At 56.3% G+C, this 23,019-nt stretch overlaps 3 protein-coding genes across 7 annotated transcripts; 1 reads left to right on the top strand and 2 right to left on the bottom strand.

The window, feature by feature from the left end:
* Positions 1-16: 16 nt before the first annotated feature.
* MUS81 (MUS81 structure-specific endonuclease subunit) lies at positions 17-5,952 on the bottom strand. Of its 5 annotated transcripts, none has more exons than XM_079929858.1 (16): positions 5,487-5,952; positions 5,267-5,393; positions 4,938-5,020; positions 4,291-4,389; positions 4,107-4,175; positions 3,861-3,946; positions 3,421-3,561; positions 3,150-3,245; positions 2,942-3,063; positions 2,751-2,848; positions 2,070-2,186; positions 1,880-1,975; positions 1,570-1,698; positions 1,390-1,493; positions 460-543; positions 21-368 (listed from the first exon to the last, which is right to left on the bottom strand). In XM_079929858.1, the coding sequence occupies exons 1-16, from the start codon at positions 5,619-5,621 to the stop codon at positions 302-304; spliced, it is 1,653 nt and encodes a 550-aa protein (XP_079785984.1). In that variant the 5' UTR covers positions 5,622-5,952; the 3' UTR covers positions 21-301. The 5 variants fall into 5 exon arrangements, with proteins under 5 accessions (XP_079785987.1, XP_079785985.1, XP_079785984.1 ...); XM_079929862.1 differs by having other exon boundaries at positions 3,150-3,248; XM_079929861.1 differs by having other exon boundaries at positions 17-368; positions 2,751-3,063.
* A 2,406-nt stretch (positions 5,953-8,358) lies between these two features.
* CFL1 (cofilin 1) lies at positions 8,359-11,943 on the top strand. The gene is made up of 4 exons (XM_079929724.1): positions 8,359-8,512; positions 10,416-10,723; positions 10,984-11,060; positions 11,287-11,943. The coding sequence occupies exons 1-4, from the start codon at positions 8,510-8,512 to the stop codon at positions 11,397-11,399; spliced, it is 501 nt and encodes a 166-aa protein (XP_079785850.1). The 5' UTR covers positions 8,359-8,509; the 3' UTR covers positions 11,400-11,943.
* A 1,460-nt stretch (positions 11,944-13,403) lies between these two features.
* On the bottom strand, positions 13,404-22,256 carry SNX32 (sorting nexin 32; the record flags this gene model as incomplete). The annotated part of the gene is made up of 11 exons (XM_079929725.1): positions 22,076-22,256; positions 17,153-17,257; positions 16,692-16,802; positions 16,450-16,571; positions 16,130-16,253; positions 15,867-15,971; positions 15,567-15,672; positions 15,329-15,404; positions 15,070-15,109; positions 13,783-14,295; positions 13,404-13,457 (listed from the first exon to the last, which is right to left on the bottom strand). The coding sequence occupies exons 1-11, from the start codon at positions 22,109-22,111 to the stop codon at positions 13,404-13,406; spliced, it is 1,392 nt and encodes a 463-aa protein (XP_079785851.1). The 5' UTR covers positions 22,112-22,256.
* Positions 22,257-23,019: the final 763 nt, after the last annotated feature.

Raw genomic sequence — 23,019 nt, forward strand, 5'->3', positions numbered from 1 at the left:
CAGAGAACTCTGATGACATAAACTAGATTCAAAGTTGCAACGCCTCACTGACTTCATCTCCCTGGCAGTCTCAGTGCCCTGCCAGGGGACCCCACGGGTCCTGAGGAGCTCAGTTTAAAAACTGGACCCAATGGTCTCCCCAGTTCCCACCTGGATATCTTACAAGACCCCTGGGGCCTGGCATCTCCTCCTAACACATAAAGCTGCAAACACTTAAGATTTTTATTGTAGCCCAAAGATCCCGGTTAAAAGGCTGCGTAGCCTGGGAAGATGGGGGCGGGGTTCTGTCTTGTGGCATAGCTCAGGTCAGGGGGCCGTGGCTGCAGTAAAGCTGTGACAAGGTCCTGCTCAGAGCTGGCCCCAGATTCCTGCACAAAGAGAAAGGCACGTAAGGGTCAGGCCTGGGTGAGGGTAACCGCACCCCACCTACTCTCTCCAGGTTCTGTCTCCTGCCCTCACCTCTGCAGGGGTCCGCACTTGATGGTGCTCAGCAGCATTTCCTTTTCCTTCGGCGTGGCACAGGCGTCATAGGCGGCCAGCAGGCTGAGGGTGGGGTGGGGAGTATGAGTTTCTAAGTTTTGGCAATGGCTGACTGCTGGCCCATCCTGAGTGGCTCAGGCCAGTGTCACGGGAGGCGGGCCGGAAGAGGTTGGCATGGGTTAGAGGAGTCAGGACCATGGCCGCACTTCCTGAACCTGGCATTCAAGGCCCTGCTCCATCCTGCTCACCCTCCTTTCATGTTTCTGCAAATGTTTCCCAAGTATGGCTGTTCTTGGCCCAGTCTTCATGGCCCGCCCACTCCTCCAGGAAGCCTTCTCTGCTGCACCAGGTACAGGAAGTCCCCTCCATACGAACCTTCAAGTTGTGAACTTTCAAAGATATGAACATATGTTCGCATGTCCAATCACGGAAGTTAGTTCATGTGTCTGGTGTACATGCTCACTCACGTGCATCCTCTACAGGTGGCTGTGCTTTACTCTACAGTACTGTACAGAGTACAGTAGTACAGTACCTTTACTTCAAGCCCAGGATGTCCAGAAGCAAGCGTAAAAGCAGCGGTATATAGCTGACTGTGTTAGTTGGGTATTTAAGCTAACTTTGTTAGACTTACGAACAAATCGGACTCATGAACGTGCTCTTGGAATGGAACTTGTTCGTATGTAGAGGACTTAACTGTAGAATGTCTCTCTCCCCCTCCTCCCAATGCCTGAGATTCTGTCTGGTCTTGGCTGGCTCTGTCTTCCTCACCACCGGACCTCCGTGAACTCCTCAGGTATCAGCTGGGTCTGTCCAGCCCTCACAGAGCCAGACTACTCGCAAGGCACTGGCTGAGTTGACGTCCACGCGGTGTGGGCGGGGGCAGAGGACAGGGGCTCTGTGGCCGCCTACCTGGCAGGGGTGCTGTACTGATCTACCAGGGCTGCCGCCTTCTCCCCGCTCACTCCGCGCACCTGCATCAGCTGCCTGGCAAACACCTCCCGCACAGACTGGGCCTGGGGTCGGGGGAGGACCATGTGAGGAGCGGCCCAGGGCTGGACCTCGTAAGGAGGGGCTGGGCAGAGGCAGTACCTTGTTCTTGATGGCTCCGGCGTTGAAGTCGTTGAAGGTGAGGAGTGAGCAGAGAGGGTTTGGGGAGGGCCCAGCCCTTGATTCAGGGTCCCCTTGGGTTCCCCAGGGGCGACTGTGGAGGGTGTGGCCCTGAGGGAAGAGGGAACTGAGGCCAGGCCAGAGCTCTAGGGGACAACCCCCAGCCAGGCCTTGCCCCATCCCAGGCCTCAGTGGGCCAGCCTGAGAAACAGGGATCTCACTCACCTCGCCTTCCCTGAGGGAACACGCGACCTAAGTAAGGGGCCAGTGCCGGATGGATGCACCTGCTCACCTGGTAGAGTCTCTGCAGGCCCCTTGTCAACAGGGCCAGGTAGGCTGCTGACTCCTTAATATCTGCTGTGCGTTTCACAAAGAAGCCATCGATGACCTGAAGAAGACGATCCAAGGGAAAGAGAGTGGCTCCCGAGCAGAGCCGTAGACCACAGGGTCCCTGCCAGCCTGGCCCTGCCCTCCCGGCTCACCTGAGTGTTGGTGACAGCCTGCAGCAGCGTGCCCTCGGGAAGGCTGAGGTTACGCACTGAGCCATGCTCTTCCACCAGGTATACTCGACGGCCCAGGCCGCAGCGCTTCAGCCGGAACTGGGCAGGCAGTTGGGGAGGGTGAGGTGGGTCAAAACCTGGATGCTCATATGCTAGGTGTCCATCAAGTCACCCTCAAAACCGTCACAAGACCTTGGTCCCACCAGTTCGCCTCCTCATCCTCCCTAGCTTCTCCACCTGCCTCAGAGCGGCCTCCACACCTTTGCTCACGCTGCTACTCTTGCACAGAAAGCCCTGCCACCATGTGAGCGATGCCCATTCTTCAAGCTTCCCTTGGCCTATACGTGGCCTATGGGGTCAGCCTAGCAGCCGGCACTGACACATAGCTGCTGCGGTTCCACTCCTGGAGGGGTGAGCCTTGGTTACCCCAGGCTGCAGGGGCTGGACACCCTAGGGGTCCTAACATGCTCCTCTGCCCTGCCCAGAGACCCTGCATACCTACTGTGCGCCTGGAGGGGCCCGAGGGGAGTCTGATCTCGGGGCTGCCCTGGAGCAGCTCTAGAGGGGGTGTGGCTGGAGGTGTGGGAGCTCTGCCTAGACACCACCCAGAAGTGCCCCTGAGTGGGCCCGGGGCAGGGAGGGTGGCGAGGCCAGTGAAGGAACCTTTTGCTCCCGGAAGCGGCCGTCGATGATGCTGCTGCACAGGTCATCCAGCCGCTTTCGTTCCACGATGTGGTCCAGGACTAGTTCTCCAGGTCGTGCTGCCGAGAGGCCAAGAAGTGTCCCGTTGGCTCGCGTCCCCTCACCCTCCAGGCCCTGCCTCTGCCCCCCACCTGCCCATCCACACCCCTTACCCGGGTCCCTGGGACTGGTCTCTTGGGCCACCCACACGAAGTCCCCGACGTGCAGCTTGCGCACCGTGTGGGTCACGTGCAGCCGCTGCAGCTCTCGGAGCAGCTCTGGCCTGGATCCCGCCCTGGAGTTGCACGGTGGGAGGCCTGAGGGAGGGCAGGCCAGGGCCCTCGCCGCGTCCTCTCCCTCACCTCCCCCCACCTCACTCACCCCTTGGTCTCGCCAACGTCCACGCACAACAGCACCCTGTACTCTCCAGGCCCCAGCTCCAGCGGTGGCTGTTGGACGTTCCCTTCGCTGGCGCCACTACTGGGGAGAAGGGGTGGAAGTCGGTGTGTGCAAGGCCCGGGCTGCTGCTCCTCTAACCCCTAGGAGGTAGGGCAGCCACAGCTCAGCTGGAGCTGATGGAGACAGGGTGGGGTCCTGGCCTCATTTTGGGGACGATTCCTGCTCCCCTGTTCTCCCCCCTCCCCCTCCTCACAGCTCAGCTGAGGCCGCTCCTGGCACCGCAGGCTCCTCCCCAGGGGGCTCCTCTGGCCCACTGCCCACACTCAGCAAGCTCAGGCCCTCCGACTCAGCCAGCTTCTGGGCCAGCTCCAGACCCTCTGGGGTCAGTGAGTACCTGGTGGGTGGAAAAAGAGAACACAGATCTCCCTTCTTCACTCATACTTGGCGGGCTCCCCTGCCTGCCCCCAGCTAGGCTGGTCTCACCAGCCTTGGCGACACTTCACAAACAAGGCCAGTGGCTGCCCAACACCCCTCCTGCTAGCCACGTTCTCGCCCCTCAGATCAGCTGCCTCTGGACCTGCCCAGGGCCACTCCTCTGGTCGGCAACAAGTACACATCAGGCTGCAGGGCCACCTCAGCACGGCACGCCTACTCCCCGGCCCTGCCTCCTGCATCTCACGTTGTTCTCCCCACCTAGCTGGCTGCTGCGTCCTGAGGACGAGATTCCTGTGGAGGAGGGAGCGGAGGGCTGGCCAGGGCCGAGCACTTCCAGGGGCCACCTGTTCGTACGGGAGGAGACCCTTAGAGAGCTCCCAGGGCTACCACCTGCCCACCCCCTTGTCTCACCCCGCTGCTTGCTCCCAAGAAGGGCAGCCTGTGGTGGGCTCAGGGTCAGATCCAGAGCCACTTGGCTCCCTCCTTCCCCCTCTCAGTGCTCACCCTTGGAGCCTTCTGGGCACACCTCTGCAGCAGCTCATCCTTGGTTAGGAAGCCGTGGCTGCTAGGATTCTGTAACCAAGGCAGAAATGTAACCAACTTAGGTTCAGCGCCCGAGCAGCCTGCCCCAGGAGCCGCAGGCCCGTGGCCTCAGTTCCCCGGACTCCCGATTTGGTCAGGCGCTCACCAGGTGTTCCCGGTACAGCAGCAGCAGTACTGCTCGAGCTCCCGAGTGCCGAGCTGGCCAATACTTGCCAGAGCCTCCTGCTTTGAGCTGGGTTGGACCCTGAAAGGTACAGGGGGCCTTTGAAGCCAAAAGCCAGCCAGCTGTTGCAGACGCAATCCCTGGCAAAGCTGAGGTTCAGGTTCTATCTCAGCAGACTAAACGGCCCCGAGCAAATTACTCAGCTGCCTCTCTAGCTTCTGTGTCTGTAAAATAGGCCATGTGATAGTATGATCTCCTGCAAACTTGGGATGAGACGGTGGACAGTTTCAGGGGGTGGGGGGTGGGGTAGGGGTGTAATCGGCCTGGCCCAGCCTCAGTTCTAGCACAGGACAGAGAAGGTAAGACAAGAAGACTCAACAGCAAATCCCATAACTTACTGGGTTTGGCCCCCTAAATAGCTTGATCATGGAATTCTCTCAACTGACTCTATTATAACTCACTATCTACACCTACAGATAAGAAAATTAAGCATCAGACAGAATAAGTCATTTGCCCAGAGCCAGGTGTCACTGGTGGGATTTGGACCCAGCCCAGCTAAGTCCCCCAAGCCAGAAAATCTTACTCCTGGTGCTCCCGCTTTCCCTTCTACCCCCCTGCCCTCTCCTCACTGGCATGTAAGGATCCTGGACTTTGGCAGGCCTTTCCCGGGCTGGACTCTTCGCTCCAGGTGGTGAACATGGGGCGTGGTCACCTGCGGGAGTAGAAGAGAGTCAACCCTGGACCCTGGAATCCAGCAGGTAGGATGGTCTGTGACGCGGCCAGCTCAAGTGGTTGGTGAGAGCGGTGAGGTTCTGAAAAAGTCAACCACTAGCCCGACGTCAAACAGTAACTTGGACAGGAGCAGGGAGCCTGAAGCCAAAGTATCCCAGGTGGTTACAGAAGCTGCATCTGAGGGAGGCTCAGGGGACCACAGACCCCTGCTCCCAGCGTTCACCACCTGATGCCTTGTGCTGCTGCAGCCGCCGGTCCAGCATCCGGCAGAGCCCGTCTCCGAAGTGCTGTAGGATCTTAGCTTCCTTGCCGCTGTGCAGGGGCAGTGGGTACCGCCGTAGGGAGCGCAGTGCCTGGCGGAGTAGGGGTACAGTACCGGGTCAGGGTGGACCTGGCTGTCTGGCCCGGCCAGCACCTGTCCCCCATCAGGCCCGGCCAGAACCCACCTTCTGAAACACGAATTGCGTGCGGCGCCCTCTGCTGGCTGCCTCGTCCCGCCACTCGGTCAGCCAGCGTACGAAGAGCGGGTTGGCGCAAACGGGCAGCGGCCGTTTCCGGCCCAGGCGGACCGGCGCTGCCATGAGCCCCAGGGCGTGAGCCCCAGCCCTCACGCCGGCAGGACTGAAATGCCGCTAGTTCTGGAGACGGGATTCGAACACCTGGTTCCGGCGGAGGAGGGCGGGACCTCTCCAATCACGTGGTCCCATGCGGGGAACTAACCAAGAGGACTGATTTCTGCTGCCCTCCCCGCCCCTGTACTACTCTAAGTGGTCGGTGCCAAGCACAGTCTCTACCGCCTCTCGCCTTCCCGCCGCCCCGGGACAGGACGAGCCTTTCGGACGCGCCCCGCCCGCCCCAGGCCTTGACCCGCCCCTTCCTCCCACCCCAGATTCGAGAGCGGGGGTGGAGGGGTGGGGGTCCTCTTTGTGCGGGAGAGAGGAAGGTGGACAGCGCCGCCCTGTGGCTGGGAGGTCTGGTTGGGGCGGTGCATACCGAGTAACCTAAGGCTGTCAGTTTCGGGCTCGCTCTAGCGGAGGACGGTATAGAGACTGGGCTTATGAAGAGTCCGGGGGGGTGGGGGAACAAATGGGTTGCAGGTAGTTTCGTCGGAGGGACATTAGGAATGGGTACAGGGAATGAGGACACGAAGGTAACGCGAGAGCAGCTGAAAGACCCTCCGAGGAAATGGTGATCCCGAGCTGGGGCCTCCATGGGGGAGGGGCGCGAAGTCGGGGACACGCAGGGAAGGCCAAAGCTTGCAGGACGGGGAGAGGGGGACAGAGGACAAGTAGAGAGGGAACAAATAGGAGGTACTGGACATCGGAATATGTGGGAGGGGCTGAAGTGGTCGCGTTGTTGGATTCGGGGTAGCAGCCTGGGAGTAAGAAGCCCGGACAAGGGGAAAACACTTCATCGTTTTTGTTTTTTTTAAAAATTATTTATTTATTAATTTTTGGGTCTGTGTTGGGTCTTCGTTTCTGTGCGAGGGCTTTCTCTAGTTGCGGCGAGCGAGGGCCACTCTTCATCGCGGTGCGCGGGCCTCTCACTGTCGCGGCCTCTCTTGTTGCGGAGCACAGGCTCCAGACGCGCAGGCTCAGTAGTTGTGGCTCACGGGCCCAGTTGCTCCGCGGCACGTGGGATCTTCCCAGACCAGGGCTCGAACCCTTGTCCCCTGCATTGGCAGGCAGATTCTCAAGAACTGCGCCACCAGGGAAGCCCCACTTCATCGTTTTTGAGACTCATTGGAGGTGGGGGACCCTCAGGGAGGTTAAGATGGGAACTATGCAGAGGGGTCCCAGTTGAGCACGAGAGTCTCGCCAGCAAATTAGAGCAGCCCTCATCTGCTACACCGGAAGTGGCGAGGTGCGGATCTGAGGCCTTACTGGAGCGGAGAGGCGGGCGCCAGAGCTTCCAGGCCCGCCCCTTCAAACTCCGCCCCGCCTCGATCCCTCACCCCCCCCAGCCTGCTCCACACTCCCGCCTCCCGCCCGACGCTGCCTTATAAGGAGCCTCCAGCGGGCGTTCGGTTTGGCCCCGCCCCCTCTAGCCTCATGTCCTAATAAGGACATCTAGGGCATCCCGCAGCTAGGGGCGGGCGGGAGCGCGTCTCCAGGGTAACTGCGAAGTCTCCCTCCCCCTCGTCGTTGCTCTAGGAAACTCCGAAGCTCAAAAAAGGTGGAGCCAGCCTCCTCTCCAGGCAGGGCCGCTTGCGCGAGGCGGTAGAGCTGTGGCCCCCGCCTGAGGCTCCCGGGAGCTCGGTTGGTGGGCGATGCGGCGGAAGGTCCCCGACTACAACCCCCGGCATGCTCTGCGACGTACCCCACTCTCGGGAGTCGCTCCCCGGGTCCTGAAGCCCAGCCTTCTGGCTCTTCATTTACACCCTTTATTCTGCATATGGGATCAACGCCCCCAATTCTCTTGTTTGCGACCCTGTCTTCTCTTCCTGCAGAGAAAGAGGGCATGGCCTTTGTTCGAGGCCAAAGAAATCTTCCCGGACTCCCCCACTCCAGTTTCTTTTTTTGAAGGTTATGCTCCCACAGAGTTTCTGTCTCAATTTCTGCCGGTACTAATTAACCATATGCCTGGTTACCAACTCGAGAATGAGACTCAAGTTTGGTTTAATATCTATTTCCGCTTTTCACTGTTTAGTAAAAGGCACATAATCCTTGAATTGAATGCACAAACCCCTGTCTCATGATTTTGGCTTATTACCTCATGATTTTGCCAAACACCCTAAAAACAAGTACAAATCTCTATTTTCAAAGATTTCCTCGTAGCCTTTCCCTTGCGTTTTTTTCTCTTATTTTATTGACGTTGCATATGGCCTTTTCTCAGTAGACAAGAGTGGCTTTACACATGGAGGATGCTTAATAAATGTTTATTGGATAGAAGGTGCCTTATACTGGCGATTCTCCTTGCTCTAGGGCTGGATTCCAGGCCAATGAATAGGTGCTTCAATTCGGAAAACCAAAATACTAACTCACTGAAAATTTTCAGACCAAAGGATCCAGATAGTGCCAAGCTGGATCTTAGGAAAACCGTTTCCCTCCGAGGTAGAGAGCGCGAAGTCGGGGCTCATTTTCAGGTCATATTACCCAACGCCGAGGCCTTCGCTCAGCTCCGAGCATTTCCTGGGAAATTCGACCAACGGGTGCGCTCTCCGTGCCATAGCCCCGCCTCTCTCGGCTGTTTTGAACTACATTCCCCAGTATGCAACGTGGAGCAGGGAGGCCGTCAGGTGAAAAAGACTCTGTTACCCAGCGAGCCCGAAGACGGCGCAGGACTCTCGGACTTCATTTCCCGTCGGCCCGCGGGGGGAGCGCCGGAAGCCCGCCCCGCCCCTCATTGTGCGGCTCGTACTAAACGGAAGGGGCCGGGAGAGGCCGCGTTCAGTCGGATCCCGGCAGCAGCTGCAGCGGCTCTTGTCTTTTCTGGCTCTCCTTGCTATCTCCTTTTCTCTTCCGGAAACATGGTGAGCGGCAGGCCATGGCGCCGGAGGGGAGGCGGCTGCGGGTCGATCATCTGCGCGCGCTAAAGGGAACGGGGGAGCGACGTCGGCATCCCCTCCCCCAGCTCCCCGGGCGGGATGAGGGTCTCGTGCTGAGGGGCGGGCGGCGCCGGGACGCGCGTGCGCGCCCGCGGGCGCCGGTGAGGGCCGGCTTGGACGTCGCTCGCGCGCCCCCTGGACTCCCTTCCCCTCCCCCACCCCGCTGTTGCGCCCGCGCGGACAAGGGCCGTGGGGGAGGGGTCCAGGGCGCGCGCGCCCGTCCCTCGCTGAGCAGCCGGTGTCGCGCGCCGCGGCGGGGCCGAAGAGAGTCGGCTCACGGGGGCGCGCTCGACGGGAGCACGCGGCATCCAAACCTGGCCCGGGGGCGGCGAAGGAAAAGCGCGCGAGCGGTCTCGGCGCGCGCGCCCCACCCAGGGGCTGTTCCTATCTCCGCGTCACCCTCCCTCTCAGGCGGGTCTGTCTCGAGAGCAGGTGGCAGGGATGCTCGCAAGGGGCGGGGGCGGCGCGGCTAGCGGGGATGCGGGGGTGTCCGGGTCCGGGCGCAGGCGCCTGGGATTAGAGACTTGCACCGCGCAGCACAGAGCGGACAGCGCGGAGATCACGGCCGTGCTCGGGAGCTAGCGAGCCCACAAGGCGAGCTGGGTTCGCAGACTACACCCGGCGGAGGCTGGAACGGCGCTGTCGGCCGGCGCGTGCGCACACGGTCCGGCCTGGCTGCTGGGCCCGAAGCCGTGGACCAGCGGGGCTGTCGGCTTTCCAGGATGGGGCCTGAGGGTGGAGCCGAGTTTAGGGAAGTGACCCAGGCGGGCACCGCCCGGAAACCACCCCGTCCCCTGTGTTCGGCCCGAGGGCTGCGAGAGCCGAAGGTTGGGTAATTTGTCCAGGCCCGCAGCGCAGGGGGGCGATAAGCTTGTCGGTAAGGGCGCTTCCTTAGGGTTGAGGCCCTGGAGGTGTTGCTTCCTCTAGGTACGGGTTTTTTTCGGGGAGGGGGCTGAGTCTAGCCGGTCTCCTTTCCCCGCCTACTCCGGAAGCGGCTCAATCACGTGGCCGGCTTCCTCTGCAGTTCCGGGAGCGGGGGCCGATTTCACCGTGGACAGTCTCACCCCCATTCCTGGCTAGGGTGGACCCCAATACGACCCAGAATAGAAGTTTAAAGAGCTCTCACGGAGCTCTTTGAGTTTGGGCCTTTGAGTTTGGACTGCTAACTTCTATCAGCGACCTTTGGGGCCTTGCATTTTTTTCCGGAGAACAGGGAGTTGTCGGGTAGGGCCGTAATTAGGGGTTTGTTCTTCCTTTGGTGTAGGAAGACTCCAGCAGAGAAAGGGATACCTTGTGTGATAACTGCGTTGAACAGTTCTGATGGGCTTGCTAGAACTGTTGAGCACCGTTGGTGACTCCTCTAGCGTTGTGGGTCCTGGTTCTCTCGTAGATGACTATGACCTGGTTGTCTGGGTCCCTTTCTACTCTCTGTGAAGTTCTGAGTCAGCACTATGCAAAAGCTGAGACTGAGTACCGTGCGTCTGTAGGTTCTTTTAATTCTGGGTTCACATCTTGGCCAAGACTTTGCTTTTCACAGGTCTTTAATCTAGCCTGCAGGATGTCGGAGTGGGGAGGAATGGTGTTGAGTTATGTGATCAGAGGTCTCTTCTGTGGCGGCTCTTCTGGGGTTGTGTCACATCTGATCCTTTGACAGTGACTTGGGTGGGAAACTAGTGATACTTGTCTTGGGAAGGGGATTAATGATCTCTTGGGGCTGAGGACTATATTTGTTGACATCTAGACAGATTTCCTAAGAAAGCAAAGGAGGGACTTCAGGGCACGTCCCAGAAACTTGTTCCTTATGAGGTGCGTGTGGCTTGTCCTCTAGGCCTCTGGCGTGGCTGTCTCTGATGGGGTCATCAAAGTGTTCAACGACATGAAGGTGCGTAAGTCGTCGACACCAGAGGAGGTGAAGAAGCGCAAGAAGGCGGTGCTCTTCTGCCTGAGCGAGGACAAGAAGAACATCATCTTGGAGGAGGGCAAGGAGATCCTGGTAGGTGATGTGGGCCAGACTGTAGACGACCCCTACACCACCTTTGTCAAGATGCTGCCAGACAAGGACTGCCGCTACGCCCTCTATGACGCAACCTATGAGACCAAGGAGAGCAAGAAGGAGGACCTGGTGTTCATCTTCTGGTGAGCTTCTCCTGTAGGCCGTAGCTCTGCCCCACCCTGCTTTCCCAGGACAGGAAGGTCTGTGGCTCCTTGTTAACCCAGAGGTGTGCGTTTCAGGGTAGGGTGTTGTAATAAAATGCCTGTCAGTGAGGAACTTGATAAAAGCTTGAATGTTAGGGGCCAGCTCAGGGGTTTCTGGAAGTCCTGTATCGCTTCAGGGCACTTGCTAGACTTGGAGGAGGGGGCTTTGCGGTAAGTTCTCTGATTCTGTTTCCCTCCAGGGCCCCTGAGTGTGCACCCCTTAAGAGCAAAATGATCTACGCCAGCTCCAAGGACGCCATCAAGAAGAAGCTGACGGGTAAGGGCCAGCGCTGGTGGTGCCGTAAGCCCTTGCATTCAGGCCTTGGCTGCAGGGTGGGGTGGACGGCATGGTGGAGGAGAGCCGTCTCTCTCTGTCTCCTCTTCACTGCCTGCTGGATGTAGCCTTATCCCGCCATCTGTTCTGCTGGCTCCTTCCCAGCTGCAGCACACCCACCCCCGCCCCAGAGCTCCCTCTCACAGATGCTCCCCCTTCTCCTCCACAGGGATCAAGCATGAATTGCAAGCAAACTGCTATGAGGAGGTCAAGGACCGCTGCACCCTGGCAGAGAAGCTGGGGGGCAGCGCCGTCATCTCTCTGGAGGGCAAGCCTTTGTGAGCCCCCTCCAGCCCCCTGCCTGGAGCATCTGGCAGCCCCAGACCTGCCCATGGGGGTTGCAGGCTGCCCCCTTCCTGCCAGACCGGAGGGGCTGGGGGGAACCCAGCAGGGGGAGGGCAGTCCCTTCACCCCAGTTGCCAAACAGCCCCCCCACCCCCTGGACCTTCTTCCTCTTCCCTCCATCCCTGACGGTTCTGGCCTTCCCAAACCGCTTTTGATCTTCTGATTCCTCTTGGGTTGAAACAGACCAAGTTCCCCCCAGGAACCCCTGTTTGGGGGGGACCTGTATTTTTTTTAACGACACCCCAGTTCCCCCCTTGTTCCTCCCTTTTCCCATGCTGCCAACTTCTAACCACAATAGTGACTCTGTGCTTGTCTGTTTAGTTCTGTGTATAAATGGAATGTTGTGGAGATGACCCCTCCCTGCGCCACCTGGTTCCCCTCCCCCTTGCCCCTGGTCACAGCCACTCATGGAAGCAGGACCAGTAAGGGACCCTCAATTAAAAAAACAAAAAAAACACACAACAATAAAAAGGCTCACTAATGGGATGTTTGTTTGGAGGTTGGGGCCCAGGGGACCTTGGGGGCGGGTAGGCTGGGAGGATGTGTAGCATCTCTTCCCTAACCCTCCTTCCAGCCAGCCCCACACGCCCTCATTTGGCGCCAGTGACTAGCTGAGTCTCCTTTCTGACAGTTCCCTCTCTATATCCTGGCGTCATAGTTGGCACCAGCCTGGAAGGTAGCTGAGCCAGGGTGTGTCTGCTACTGGCTGCAGGGGTTCCTTGAACAGAGAGGCTTAATCCCTGAACTGGTTTCTTCTGTTGCCTTGACCCAGGTGGGCAGTAGGACAGTGAGGCCCATTCTGTGATCCCCTGTGCAGTCTTGCCCAGATGTGGGCCCCGAGACTGCAAGTTACTGGTTGCTTCTTGACCTTTTTCTCCACTTTCAGTATTTGGTCTTTGGCTCTGCTCTCTTCCCTGGATGGCTGACTCATTTATAAGGGCTGGGTCCAGTGGCTGCTGTGAGTCCAAAGCCAGGTTGAGTCTTTGGCCTTCTGCAGATGTGGCTGGGGGCCAGGGTGGGGCCAGCCAGGTGGAGTCCAGGACTTCAGACCCAGGTGTCTTGGGCTCCACCTTCCTGTGTTTAACCAAGAGAGTGTTGGCTGGAGCCCCACGCTTCTTGCTGGCATTGCTGTGGGCTCTTTTCCAGCCCTGTGCTTTGGGTTTTCGCCTGCCCTGCAGGTAAGGTGGAAGTGTTGCCCTAGGGGTGGTGGTGATGGGAGGATTTATACCCTGCCCCCTCCCCCCCTCCTCCCATCAACTAAAAAAAGCCTGGAGTTAAAGAGCTGGTTCCTTAGTGCCTTGGAGCTGGCCAGTATCTCTGGTAGGGAGGCAGGAAGGGGTAGTTCCATTTTATTGATTAGGAAATGGGTGTAGAGGATTTATAATTCGTTTTATGCGTGGTCTGTGCCAGGGTTTATGGGGGTGGTGGCACGCCTTGAAGACTGCTCCTGGATTCCAAGTTCTGGGTCTTGTACCTTCCCACAGAGAGCACCACTGGCACTCTGAAAAGCGGCTGAAGACACTGCAGGGGTGTCCCCCGCCGTGTTCCCCCAGGATCTGGTCTCTACCATGGTGCCCCGATAGAGGATGTACTTGGTGGGCCCTCCAACTGGGAAGTCAGGACAAGCAAGCCTCCTTGCTACAGAACCAGGCTTTTTATTTGTGAACAAGCTGGAGACAAATGAACTCAGGGGCCAGAGGTGGGTTGAGGCTGCCCCATAGCCTCTGGGGAGGGAGGTCAGGGCCCCTGGGTTTCCCCAGGTTAGGGCTCTGCTTACCTGTGGCCAAGTGTGGTGCCCATGCTGCCCTATCTTGCAGGGCCTGGCACCTTGGGGTAGGGGTAGGCCTTGCCCCGAGAAGTCACGGGGCATGGTGAGTGGCTCCTGGGGTGGGGAAGGAGGCATCTTGCTGGGGTGGGAGGTCGGGGGGCACTCTGGTGGCTCTAAGGTTCCCCCTTGAGGATGACAAGGGTGTTCCGGAGAAGCAGGGTGCTGGCCTGCAGAGGAGAGGTTCTTGATGGCTCCCATCTGCTGCTACCCCCTCTGTTACCCCACCTTGGGTAGCCCCTCCGTCCCCACCCCTGTCCTCAGCAATAACAGCTACCATTTATTGAGGCCTCACTACCAATGACAGAAGGGAATGGTCCTGATCCAAAATGGGGAACTGTGGTCCTGAACAGCTGGGGCTGCTCCTGGCAGCCTGACCTCCCCCCGAGCTCCACCGCACCCGCCATGCGCCAAGACACTTGATAAGGGCCTAGAGGCCCAGCGGTGGGAGGCCAGGAAAGCAGCAAGAAGGCTCAGTGAGGCTGGAGGGCTCACCTTAGCGTGTTTGAGCTCCAGCTCCGCCAGCTCGATGAGGTTCTTGCGGAAGGAGGAGACGCGGCGGGATCTGAAGTCCATGAGCTCTGGAGAAGAGAGGAATGGGGACCCCGGCAGAGTCAGCAGTGCAGTGGCAGGGGCTCCAGGGCCGTGGGGCTTACCCTGCTTGGCTGAGTCGGAGAGGCGTTCAAAGCGCTGGCAGCACAGCTGCTGGTGGCTCTCGGCGGTCCGCACCTCCCGGTTCCTGGTGCGCGCCTTGTCCAGTGCCTTGTTGGCGTTCTCATAGTCTGCCAGCGCCCGCAGCCGCCGGTACAGCAGGTCCTGGGGCCGGCAGGGGCACAGGATCCCTGGCCCACGGCCCTTGCCTACCTGCCCGCCCTCCCTGGTGGCTCCAGCCCTGAGGTCTGCTCTGGGGCCACCTCTCACCTTGGCTGCCTGTGAGTCGCGCAAGTAGTACCTCAGCATGTCCGACAGCTTCAGGTCCTCGTCAGAAGCCACTCGGCCCTCCAGTTTCTGAATCAGGAAAGTGGAGGCTGGGGAGGGAGCTGGTGGGGGGGCAGCTAAGGACTGGGAGTGCTGCTGTTCATCTAAATACCAAGTAGGGTCACTTGATACCCACGCTATGTCAAGCCCTGTGGTTCAGGAGAGCAGGCCAGGGAAGGCTTCACAGAGGAGGTGGCATCTGATCTGGATCTTGGGGGTTGAGCAGGGCTTAGACGACAGCCAAAGGCTTTGCAGGTGTGCAAGCCTGGTATGTTTTCAGGGAACCATAAGTTCAGTGGGGCACTTGGGCAGCAGTGGGCCAGATCACAACAGGCTTAAGATGCAAGCTAGGGACTTGGGGCTTTGTGTCTTGGATAGTTTCAAGGAGGGATAGGGTCACTGAAGGGCCCTGAGCAGGGAAGAGATGGGGTCCAACGGACATTTTAGGAAGACGGGCACACTCTGGTGACTTTCTTGGAGAGGAGTTCAGGAAGAGCGTGTCTGGGGCAGGATGCTGGCAGCACAGAACAGTCTGCCAGAGGCACGTGGCACATCCTTGTAAGTGCCTCGCCAAGCCCACTTCCCACCTCCTCCCCCATCACCACACACCCACACTTGAGGCTGGATCCCTGTCTCCACTCCATCTCTCATTAAACTAGTCTGCAGAGTGAGTCCAGGGCCTCACTGAGCCCAAGTTATCACTGAACAATCCAAAATGACCCTGGAGCTTTCCCCTCTCCCGGGACACTCTCTTCCCTGCAAAGGATCATCGGGTGGCCTTTCAACACAGAAGGCAGTACTCACCCTTAGTCGTTCAAAGAGCTCTGCCAATTTGAGGAAGCTCCTAGGAGGCGGTGGGGAGGAGTTAGGGCAGGGGTCTTAGGGATTGCTTAAAGCTTCCCTGCCCTGGTGAACCTTCCCTCTCTTTCTCTCCCAAAGCCCAAGAGGAGCTTCTGCATCTCCCGCTAGAGCTGATAGTAGGCTTCCATGGAGTGACCCCTCATGGACAGACACAGTATTACAGGCAAAGAAAGAGGGCAGAGGAGCAAGAGGGAGTCCTCACGTCTTTAGCTGGTTGACTTCTTGTGTTCCCAGACTGCTCAGTGCAGCTGAGATAGGGATATAATCATCTGCCAGGCCTGTTGGGGAAGAGCCGTCTATCAGAGCCCCTTCGTCTGCACATCAAGTCCCACCCCTGGTGTTTGTGGCCATGGACAGACACAGGGCATTTCCTGCTCTCTACTCTCCCCTGGGGAGTAGGGCCACTGGGGGGGATCCAGCGCCCCTGGGGCCCTGCGTACACTTGTGAGAGTGCATGACTCTGTCTGCCCGAAGGCAGGCGTCCCGGATGCGGGTGTGGTACTCCAGCAGGAAGGTCCTCTCATGCTCGAAGAAGTCATCCACCTCCTAAGGGAGCCAGACAGGACCCACTCACACCGAGTCACCGGGAGCAGTGCAGTCTCGGGCTCCCGGGCGTGGCACAATCTCCCTCTAGGCAGGGCCCCATCAGTGGCTTCCCTCCCACAGGGACCCAGGGTCTCAATCCTTGCTGGGGACTTGAGGCCCTGGGTTGAATCCAGAGAGGGGGCCCCCCAAGTCACCTTGAGCCCTGACATGCCAGTGATGAGGGCTTCATCTGCAGACTTCACAATATTCCTCAGAAACCCCCCAAGGAGCTCCTTCCTGTTCTTTCCTCGGACACTCAGCTGAGGCACACGTGGGGAGGGTGTGACGTCAGGGTGGGCATTTGCACCTCCCACCCCGGTCATATACCACTTGCCGAGCTGATGAGATAGAGGCCTGAGCCCACTTAGAGCCTTGCCCCCCACCCCTGGGGGGACCCCAGCTCTGTGGCCCAGCTCACATCCTGGCCATATTCCAAAAAGACAAAGAAGTTGTGATCTCGACGCAGGGTGGGGTGGGCCGCCAGGCGCTGCAGAAAGACTTCATGCATCGCAACTGTCTTCTTAAAGATGGCCAGATACTCCCTGCAGAGGATGGCAGGCAGCTCGCGGGCCCTCCCTGGCTCCTTCCCCCCTCCTGCCCCCTTCCCCCTCGGCAGGCCTGGAGCGAGGAGCAGGGTCCTAAGCGTCCACGGGGGACAGTCAGGGGAGAAACCCTGGGGCTGTCAGGAGAGGCTGGGCTGGGGCTTTGTCACAGACAGGAACGGGAGGCGGCACTCACGCTTCCAGCTCCTCCTTCATTTTGGCAAACTCTTCCCGCGTGATAGAGCTGTCTCCCTCACCCAACTTCTGCAGTTTTTCCCTTGAAGCCTCAAAGTCTGGCCTTGGAGGGGCTGGGGGGATCTGCTCCAAGGAGGGACAGAGCTGGAAGTCCTCTCATCGTTGAGAAGGCCGTCACCCGCACCCCGAAGCCTGGCCCAGCCTCCCGGCCGCCCCCCGGTGTCCAGGCCGGCCCTTCCTCACAATGAGACCGGCGTACTCCTCGTTTTCCACGTAGGCGTTGTGTAGCCAGATGAACTCCTCATGATGTCGCACGACTGAGAACTCGGTCCGGGCGAAGTGAGGGACGCAGCTCTGGAAGCCAGGGAACCTAGCTGAGGTGTCTTTCCTCCCCTGCCCAAACCCTACACCCACCAAGCTTCCTGGGCACCCACTTTTGGGCCTCCCCAATCCCACATCCCAGGGGAGGCCCAAGTTGGGGCTCACGCGTCCATGACTACCCTCAGGAGGGTGGACAGGGGATGGTAGTACTTGGGGCCTTAGGCAGGCAAAGGCTGTACGAGACTAGACAAGATGCCCTCTTTCTCAGAGGGCCAGGGGCCAAGAGCCAGGCTGAGGAGCCGGGCCCAGAGGCTACGCGGGCATCCGCGCGCCGGGCTCCTGAAGCAGCCATCTGAACCCCCCCTGCTCCGGCGCAGCCTCACCTTGGTTTGAACAGTGAATTTCACCTTGTCCCGCTCGCTGACGGCATCAGAGATCTCCACCTGTAAGGAGCTGTCTCCCTGCAGGTCCGGGGACATGGAGGAGGGCTGTGGGGGAAGGGAGGTCCCTGACATGACTGACCACGCCCGCCCCCCCCCCCCCCCCCCCGCCCATCCTCGCCGCAGGCTTCTGGTCCTCCTGCAGAGCCCACCTCAGCAGCATTACTCCCACCACGCCCTGGGGTCGCCGGCTGTTCCCCCCCACCCCCCGCGGGATCCTGATAAGTCACTGCTCAGGGATTCACAATGACACTTTCCCACCCTGCCATCCTCTGAAGTAGGCAGAACTCTCCCTGTTTGATAGGCCTGGAAGCTGTGACCACCAGAGAGGTGAAATAACTTGGCCGAGATCACACAGGTGCAAAGCAGCAGGGCCAGATTTGAACAGTTTCTCGGTTCCAAACCCCATGCACTTCCTCAGTTACCGGCCCACCCCTTCTCAGCTGGTTACCTCAGGTACCTTTCACCAGGTGTAAAGTGAGCTGGATAAGATGGTCCCACCCCTTTTGAGGGGCTCCTGAGACCATTCCATTCACTACGTTTGGTACCAAGAGGCACTGACTTGGAGGCCAAGCACTTGTATTTTTTCTCTAAGTGAAAAGATCCCTGAGGCACCAAGTTACTAGTTCATCCTTACACTGAGCTATCTCAACAAGCATTTAGTGAACACCTGCTATGTCCACACCATTGTGCCAAGAGGTACTAGGGAGAGAGGCAGAGGCTCAGAAGCCACTCTCCCTTCAAGTACTACTCACCAGTATATAAACTGACACCTGCCCACCTCTCACACCCAGACGCCTCCCTCTCTCCTCTCACAGGCTTTGGCACTTATTTGGGACACTGTGGGGCCACTCCTAGACTTCTAGCACCATAGATTAATTTTACCTGGCCTTGAGCCTCATATCAATGCAGTTACACAGTATATACTATTTTGTGTCCATGTTCTTTAGTGAGACCCATCTATGTCATTGAGTGCAGTGTTTCTTTTTCATTGCTGTGTAGTGTTCCATCATATGACCGTATCGTAGTTTATCCATTCTACTGTTGGTGGTCTTTTGGATTATTTCAAGTTTGGGGCTATTATGAATAAAGCTGCCATGAATATTCTTGCATATATCTTTTGAGGGACCTAAGTACTCATTTCTGTTGGGTACGAGAATGGCTTCATCAGAGGGTAGGCATGTGTTTAAAACGCTTTCATAGATACTGCCAAACAGTTTTCCAAGGTGACTGTACTAATTCACACTCCCTCCAGCGTTGAATGAAAGTTCCAGTTGCACCACATCCTTGCCAATACTTAGAACTGTTAGTCCTTTTAATTTTAGCCTTACTGGTGGAGGTACAGTAATACCGCATTGTGGGGACTTCCCTGGTGGTCCAGTGGTTAAGACTCCATGCTCCCAATGCAGGGGGCCCGGGTTCAATCCCTGGTCAGGGAACTAGATCCCGCATACCACAACTGAAAGATCCCACATGCCGCAACTAAAAAAAAAAAGATCCCACATGCCACAACAAAGATCCCGCGCGCGGCAACGAAGATCCCACGTGCCACAACTAAGACCAGTGCCACCAAATAAATAAATACATCTTTTTTAAAAAAAATAGTGCATAGTGGCTTTAACTTGTATTCCCTGGTGAGAAATGATATTGAACACCATTTCATGTACCTATTAGACATTCAGATATCTTCTTTTGTAAAGTGCCTATTCATGTCTTTTGCTCCTCCCTGCCATACTCTTTTAAAAATCAGATCATCTTTCTCTTATTGATTTGTAGGAACTCTTTAAATCTCCTGGAGACAAGCCCTTTGTCAGTTATGTTTTGCCAATATCTCCTACTCTGTGGGTTGCCTTTTCACTCTCTTAATGGCTTATAATTTTACAAGCTCAACATATCAATCTTTTGTGGTTTGTGTACTCTTGAAGAAGCACTCCTACCCCAAGGTCATGAAGATATTCTCCTATTTTTTTCTTCTAGAAATTAACAGTTTTAGGTCTATGATCCATTTGATTCATCTTGTATGCAGTGTAAGGTATGGGTTGTGATTCAATTTTGCCCTATAAATAGCCAGTGATTTTACCACTATTTGTTTAAAAACACTATTTTTTCACTATTGATTTGTTTTGGTAGAAAATCAATTGACCTCATAAGTGTGATCAGTTCTGTATTCTCTGTTCTGTTCCACTGATCTATATATCTGTATTTTTGATAATATCACACTCTCTTGATTACTGTAATTGACAGGCAACGTTGAAATCAGGTAGAATTAACTTTGTTCTTTTTCAAAATCATTTTGGCTATTGTAGATCCTTTGCATTTCCACATAAATTTTAGAATCAGCTTGTTATTTTCTACCCCCAAAGAACTTTCTGGGATTTGATTGAGATTACATTGAATCTATAGATCAAATTGAGAAGGATAGACGTTTTTACAATATTGAATCTTCCAGTCTATGAACATGGAATATCTTTCCAGTGATTTAGGTCTTCTTTAATTTTTCTCAGTAATTTTATATATATATAAATTTATTTATTTGTTTATTTTTGGCTGCGTTGGGTCTTGGTTGCTGTGTGCGGTTTTTCTCTGGTTGTGGCGAGCGGGGGCTACTCTTCGTTGTGGTGTGCAGGCCTCAGTAGTTGTGGCTCGCAGGCTCTAGAGTGCAGGCTCAGTAGTTGTGGCGCACGGGCTTAGCTGCTCTGCGGCATATGTAATTTTTTATTTTGCATATTTTGAAACTGTTATTAGGTGCATAAAATTGAGGAGTGTTTTCCTGTTGAATTGACTCTTTAATCATTATAAAATGTTCCTCTTTATTTCTAGTAATACTTCTTTCTTGTCTTCCAGTCTGAAATTGATAAAGCCACACCAGCTTTCTTTTGGTTAGTGTGTTCATAGTGTACATATTCCATCAGTTTTTCAATATTTCTATGTCCTTATAGCAGGTTTTTTTTTGTTTGTTTGTTTGTTTTGCGGTACGTGGGCCTCTCACTGTTGTGGCCTCTCCCGTTGCGGAGCACAGGCTCCGGATGCACAGGCTCAGTGGCCACGGCTCATGGGCCCAGCCGCTCCGCGGCATGTGGCATCTTCCCAGACCGGGGCACGAACCTGTGTCTCCTGCATCGGCAGGCAGACTCTCAACCACTGCGCCACCAGGGAAGCCCTGGCAGGCATATTCTTAACCACTGCGCCACCAGGGAAGCCCAGATGTTTGTTTTTTAACTGTACTTTTTGTTCCATTCATTATTATTGTAATTACTGATATAGTAGGCTATAAACCTGCCATCTTACTTTTTGTTTTCTCTTCATCTCATCTGTTTTTTGTTCCTTTATTCTTTCTTTCTTTTTTTTAAAATAAATTTTTATTGGAGTATAGTTGCTTTATTCTTTCTTTCTTGATTTCTGTTAGATTACTCAAGTATTTTATGTTATTTCATTTTCTCTGTTATATTTTTACTTACATATTCATTTATTACTCTTTTCATTTCTCTATATTTATAGGAGAATTTTGAAGAAGCCAATGATTACTCTGGAGGACATGGTCTAATAACAGATTTTCAAAGAGTCTGGCATCTACAAAGGTTAGGGGTGCGCCCATGAGTTTGACAGCCCAGTATATCCTTAGAACACATAGCATCCACTATTACTGGTAACAGTAATAGTAATATAATAGCTAACACTTATATTTGCTCTACTTATATGCCAGGCATTGGTCTAAGCATTTTATATATATTAACTAATTTTTTTAAAGATTTTTTTTGATGTGGACCATTTTTAAAGTCTTTATTGAATTTGTTACATTATTGCTTCTGCTTTATGTTTTGGATTTTTGACCACAACGCATGTGTGATCTTAGCTCCCCCACCAGGGATAGAACCTGCACCCCCTGCATTGGAAGCCAAAGTCTTAACCACTGGACCGCCATGGAAGTCCCTGTGTTAACTAATTTAACCATGAATATGAACATAGATAAACACTGAAACAGATGCTTTCTGTTCCATACTTTGGTCTCTCACCCCTCTCACTTCTTCAAATTCCACTGATCCCCATTCCTCACTTCTTGGCTTCTCCGACACCCCCATGGCAGGCTCTGCCTCTGTCCAACTGCCCCCCACCCCCAAAGTCTGGCTCATTGGTGCAGTAGGCCCCCAAGTCCCCTGTCTCCTTCCTGCTTGGTAACTGCTTGAGGGAGATGGGGCTTCAAAGATGAACCACAGCTGCTCCATCCTCATCCTCAGTCACAGTCCACTAGGCACATTCCTCCTACCCCTAAAAGTGTGCACCTCTGTATGCCCCACCCCTAACCATCCTTGGCACAAGGATGCTCAGAAACTATTTGTTGAATGAAGTCAAGAGGAAAGAATGAATGGTCTCATGATTACATGAACATAGATACACAAGTGAAGCCATTAGTGCTGAACAGTATTCCCCCACCTTGGGAAAGGAGGAGGGTACTCCAGCCCCTTCTCAATCCCTAACATCCTTCCTTCTTCCCCATCAAACCAGCATGAGTCGGTCCTGGGAAGGGGATGAGTAAGAGTGACGGGTCCTTTTCCATCTGTCGGGGCCACGGTAAACCCTGCCTCCTTTGACATCCTCACCAGCCCCCATGCTGATGCCACGGAAGCGCCCCACCCCCTTGCTCAGGTCTCGCCTTTCTCTAGCTCATGCGTGGGCACGAACACACACACACACACACACACACACACACACACACACACACACACACACACACACACACACACACACACACACACACACACACACACACACACACACACACACCCCCCCCCCCATTCCCTGATTGGGCTTCACTGGGTATCATGGAGTGAGGTGAAGGTTGGGAGGGTGTTTGCATCCTTTCTGTACCTTGCTCTCCTTCCCAGCCTCTAGGTGCTCCTCCATCACTCTCGTTCTCGACTACAGCACACAAGAATTCCGCGGCGGGTTACTGCCCGCGCGCTCCCGTAGGTTGGTCCCCGGTAAATCGCCCCGAGGAACGGACCCAGTGGGGATCCTATCAGCTGACAGAGGCACTCTCCCCTCCCTACCAAGGAGTCACCTGGAGCCGGGCGTGGTTCCACGCCGTTCCCTCGCAGCCGCGCCTTTTGATTGGGTAGCAGGTTTACCGTGCGGGACGCCATTGGCTGCAACGCCTGTCGTTCCTGTGCCTGGGCCCCAGCTTTTAAGGGGCAGCGCGGAACTGAGAGAGCCGGGAACAGCCCACAGCTTGGAGAATGGAGTCGGGGGCCGGGGGGGGGCTCTAGGATCGCAGAGGTCTATTGTCGCGTCAGCCCACGCCCCAGGCTGGCTGACTCCCGCCCGCCGCCCCTCTGGGCCGCGCCTTCTAACGGCCTGGCGCGGCCTGCGCGTGCGCACTACCCTAGTCTCGTGCCCTCCAGGCGGTGGGCGGGGCGGCAGGCCAGAGGGCTGGGTGGAAGGGTGGGGTGGGTGAGGGGAAGGGGGAGCTGGTTTGGAGGGGCGGACTAGGGACGAGGACAAGGGCTAATGTCTTTGGAGAAAGGGGTTCCGTTTGGACGTCCGCTCTGGGACATGAGGGAGTGGCTGGGTAAGCCGCAACGGGCGGCGAGGGGGCGCGACAGGGCCCGCGGCCAGGGCGCCCGAGGCCAGGCGCGGACCCTCGGGCGGTCGCAACTGGAGCCTGGAAGCAGAGGGGCACAGACGGTGCGAGAAAAATTGTGGATGCCCTGGAACGGGCTCTTCGTGATCGGGAAGAGAATGGAGCTCCTGGGTAGAAACACGCAAAAGCCTAGGATGTGGGACCCGAAGCTTGAGTCTGAGGACCGGAGACT

This window comes from Stenella coeruleoalba (assembly GCF_951394435.1).
Source record: "Stenella coeruleoalba genome assembly, chromosome: 8".
Taxonomy (NCBI): Eukaryota; Metazoa; Chordata; class Mammalia; order Artiodactyla; family Delphinidae; genus Stenella; species Stenella coeruleoalba.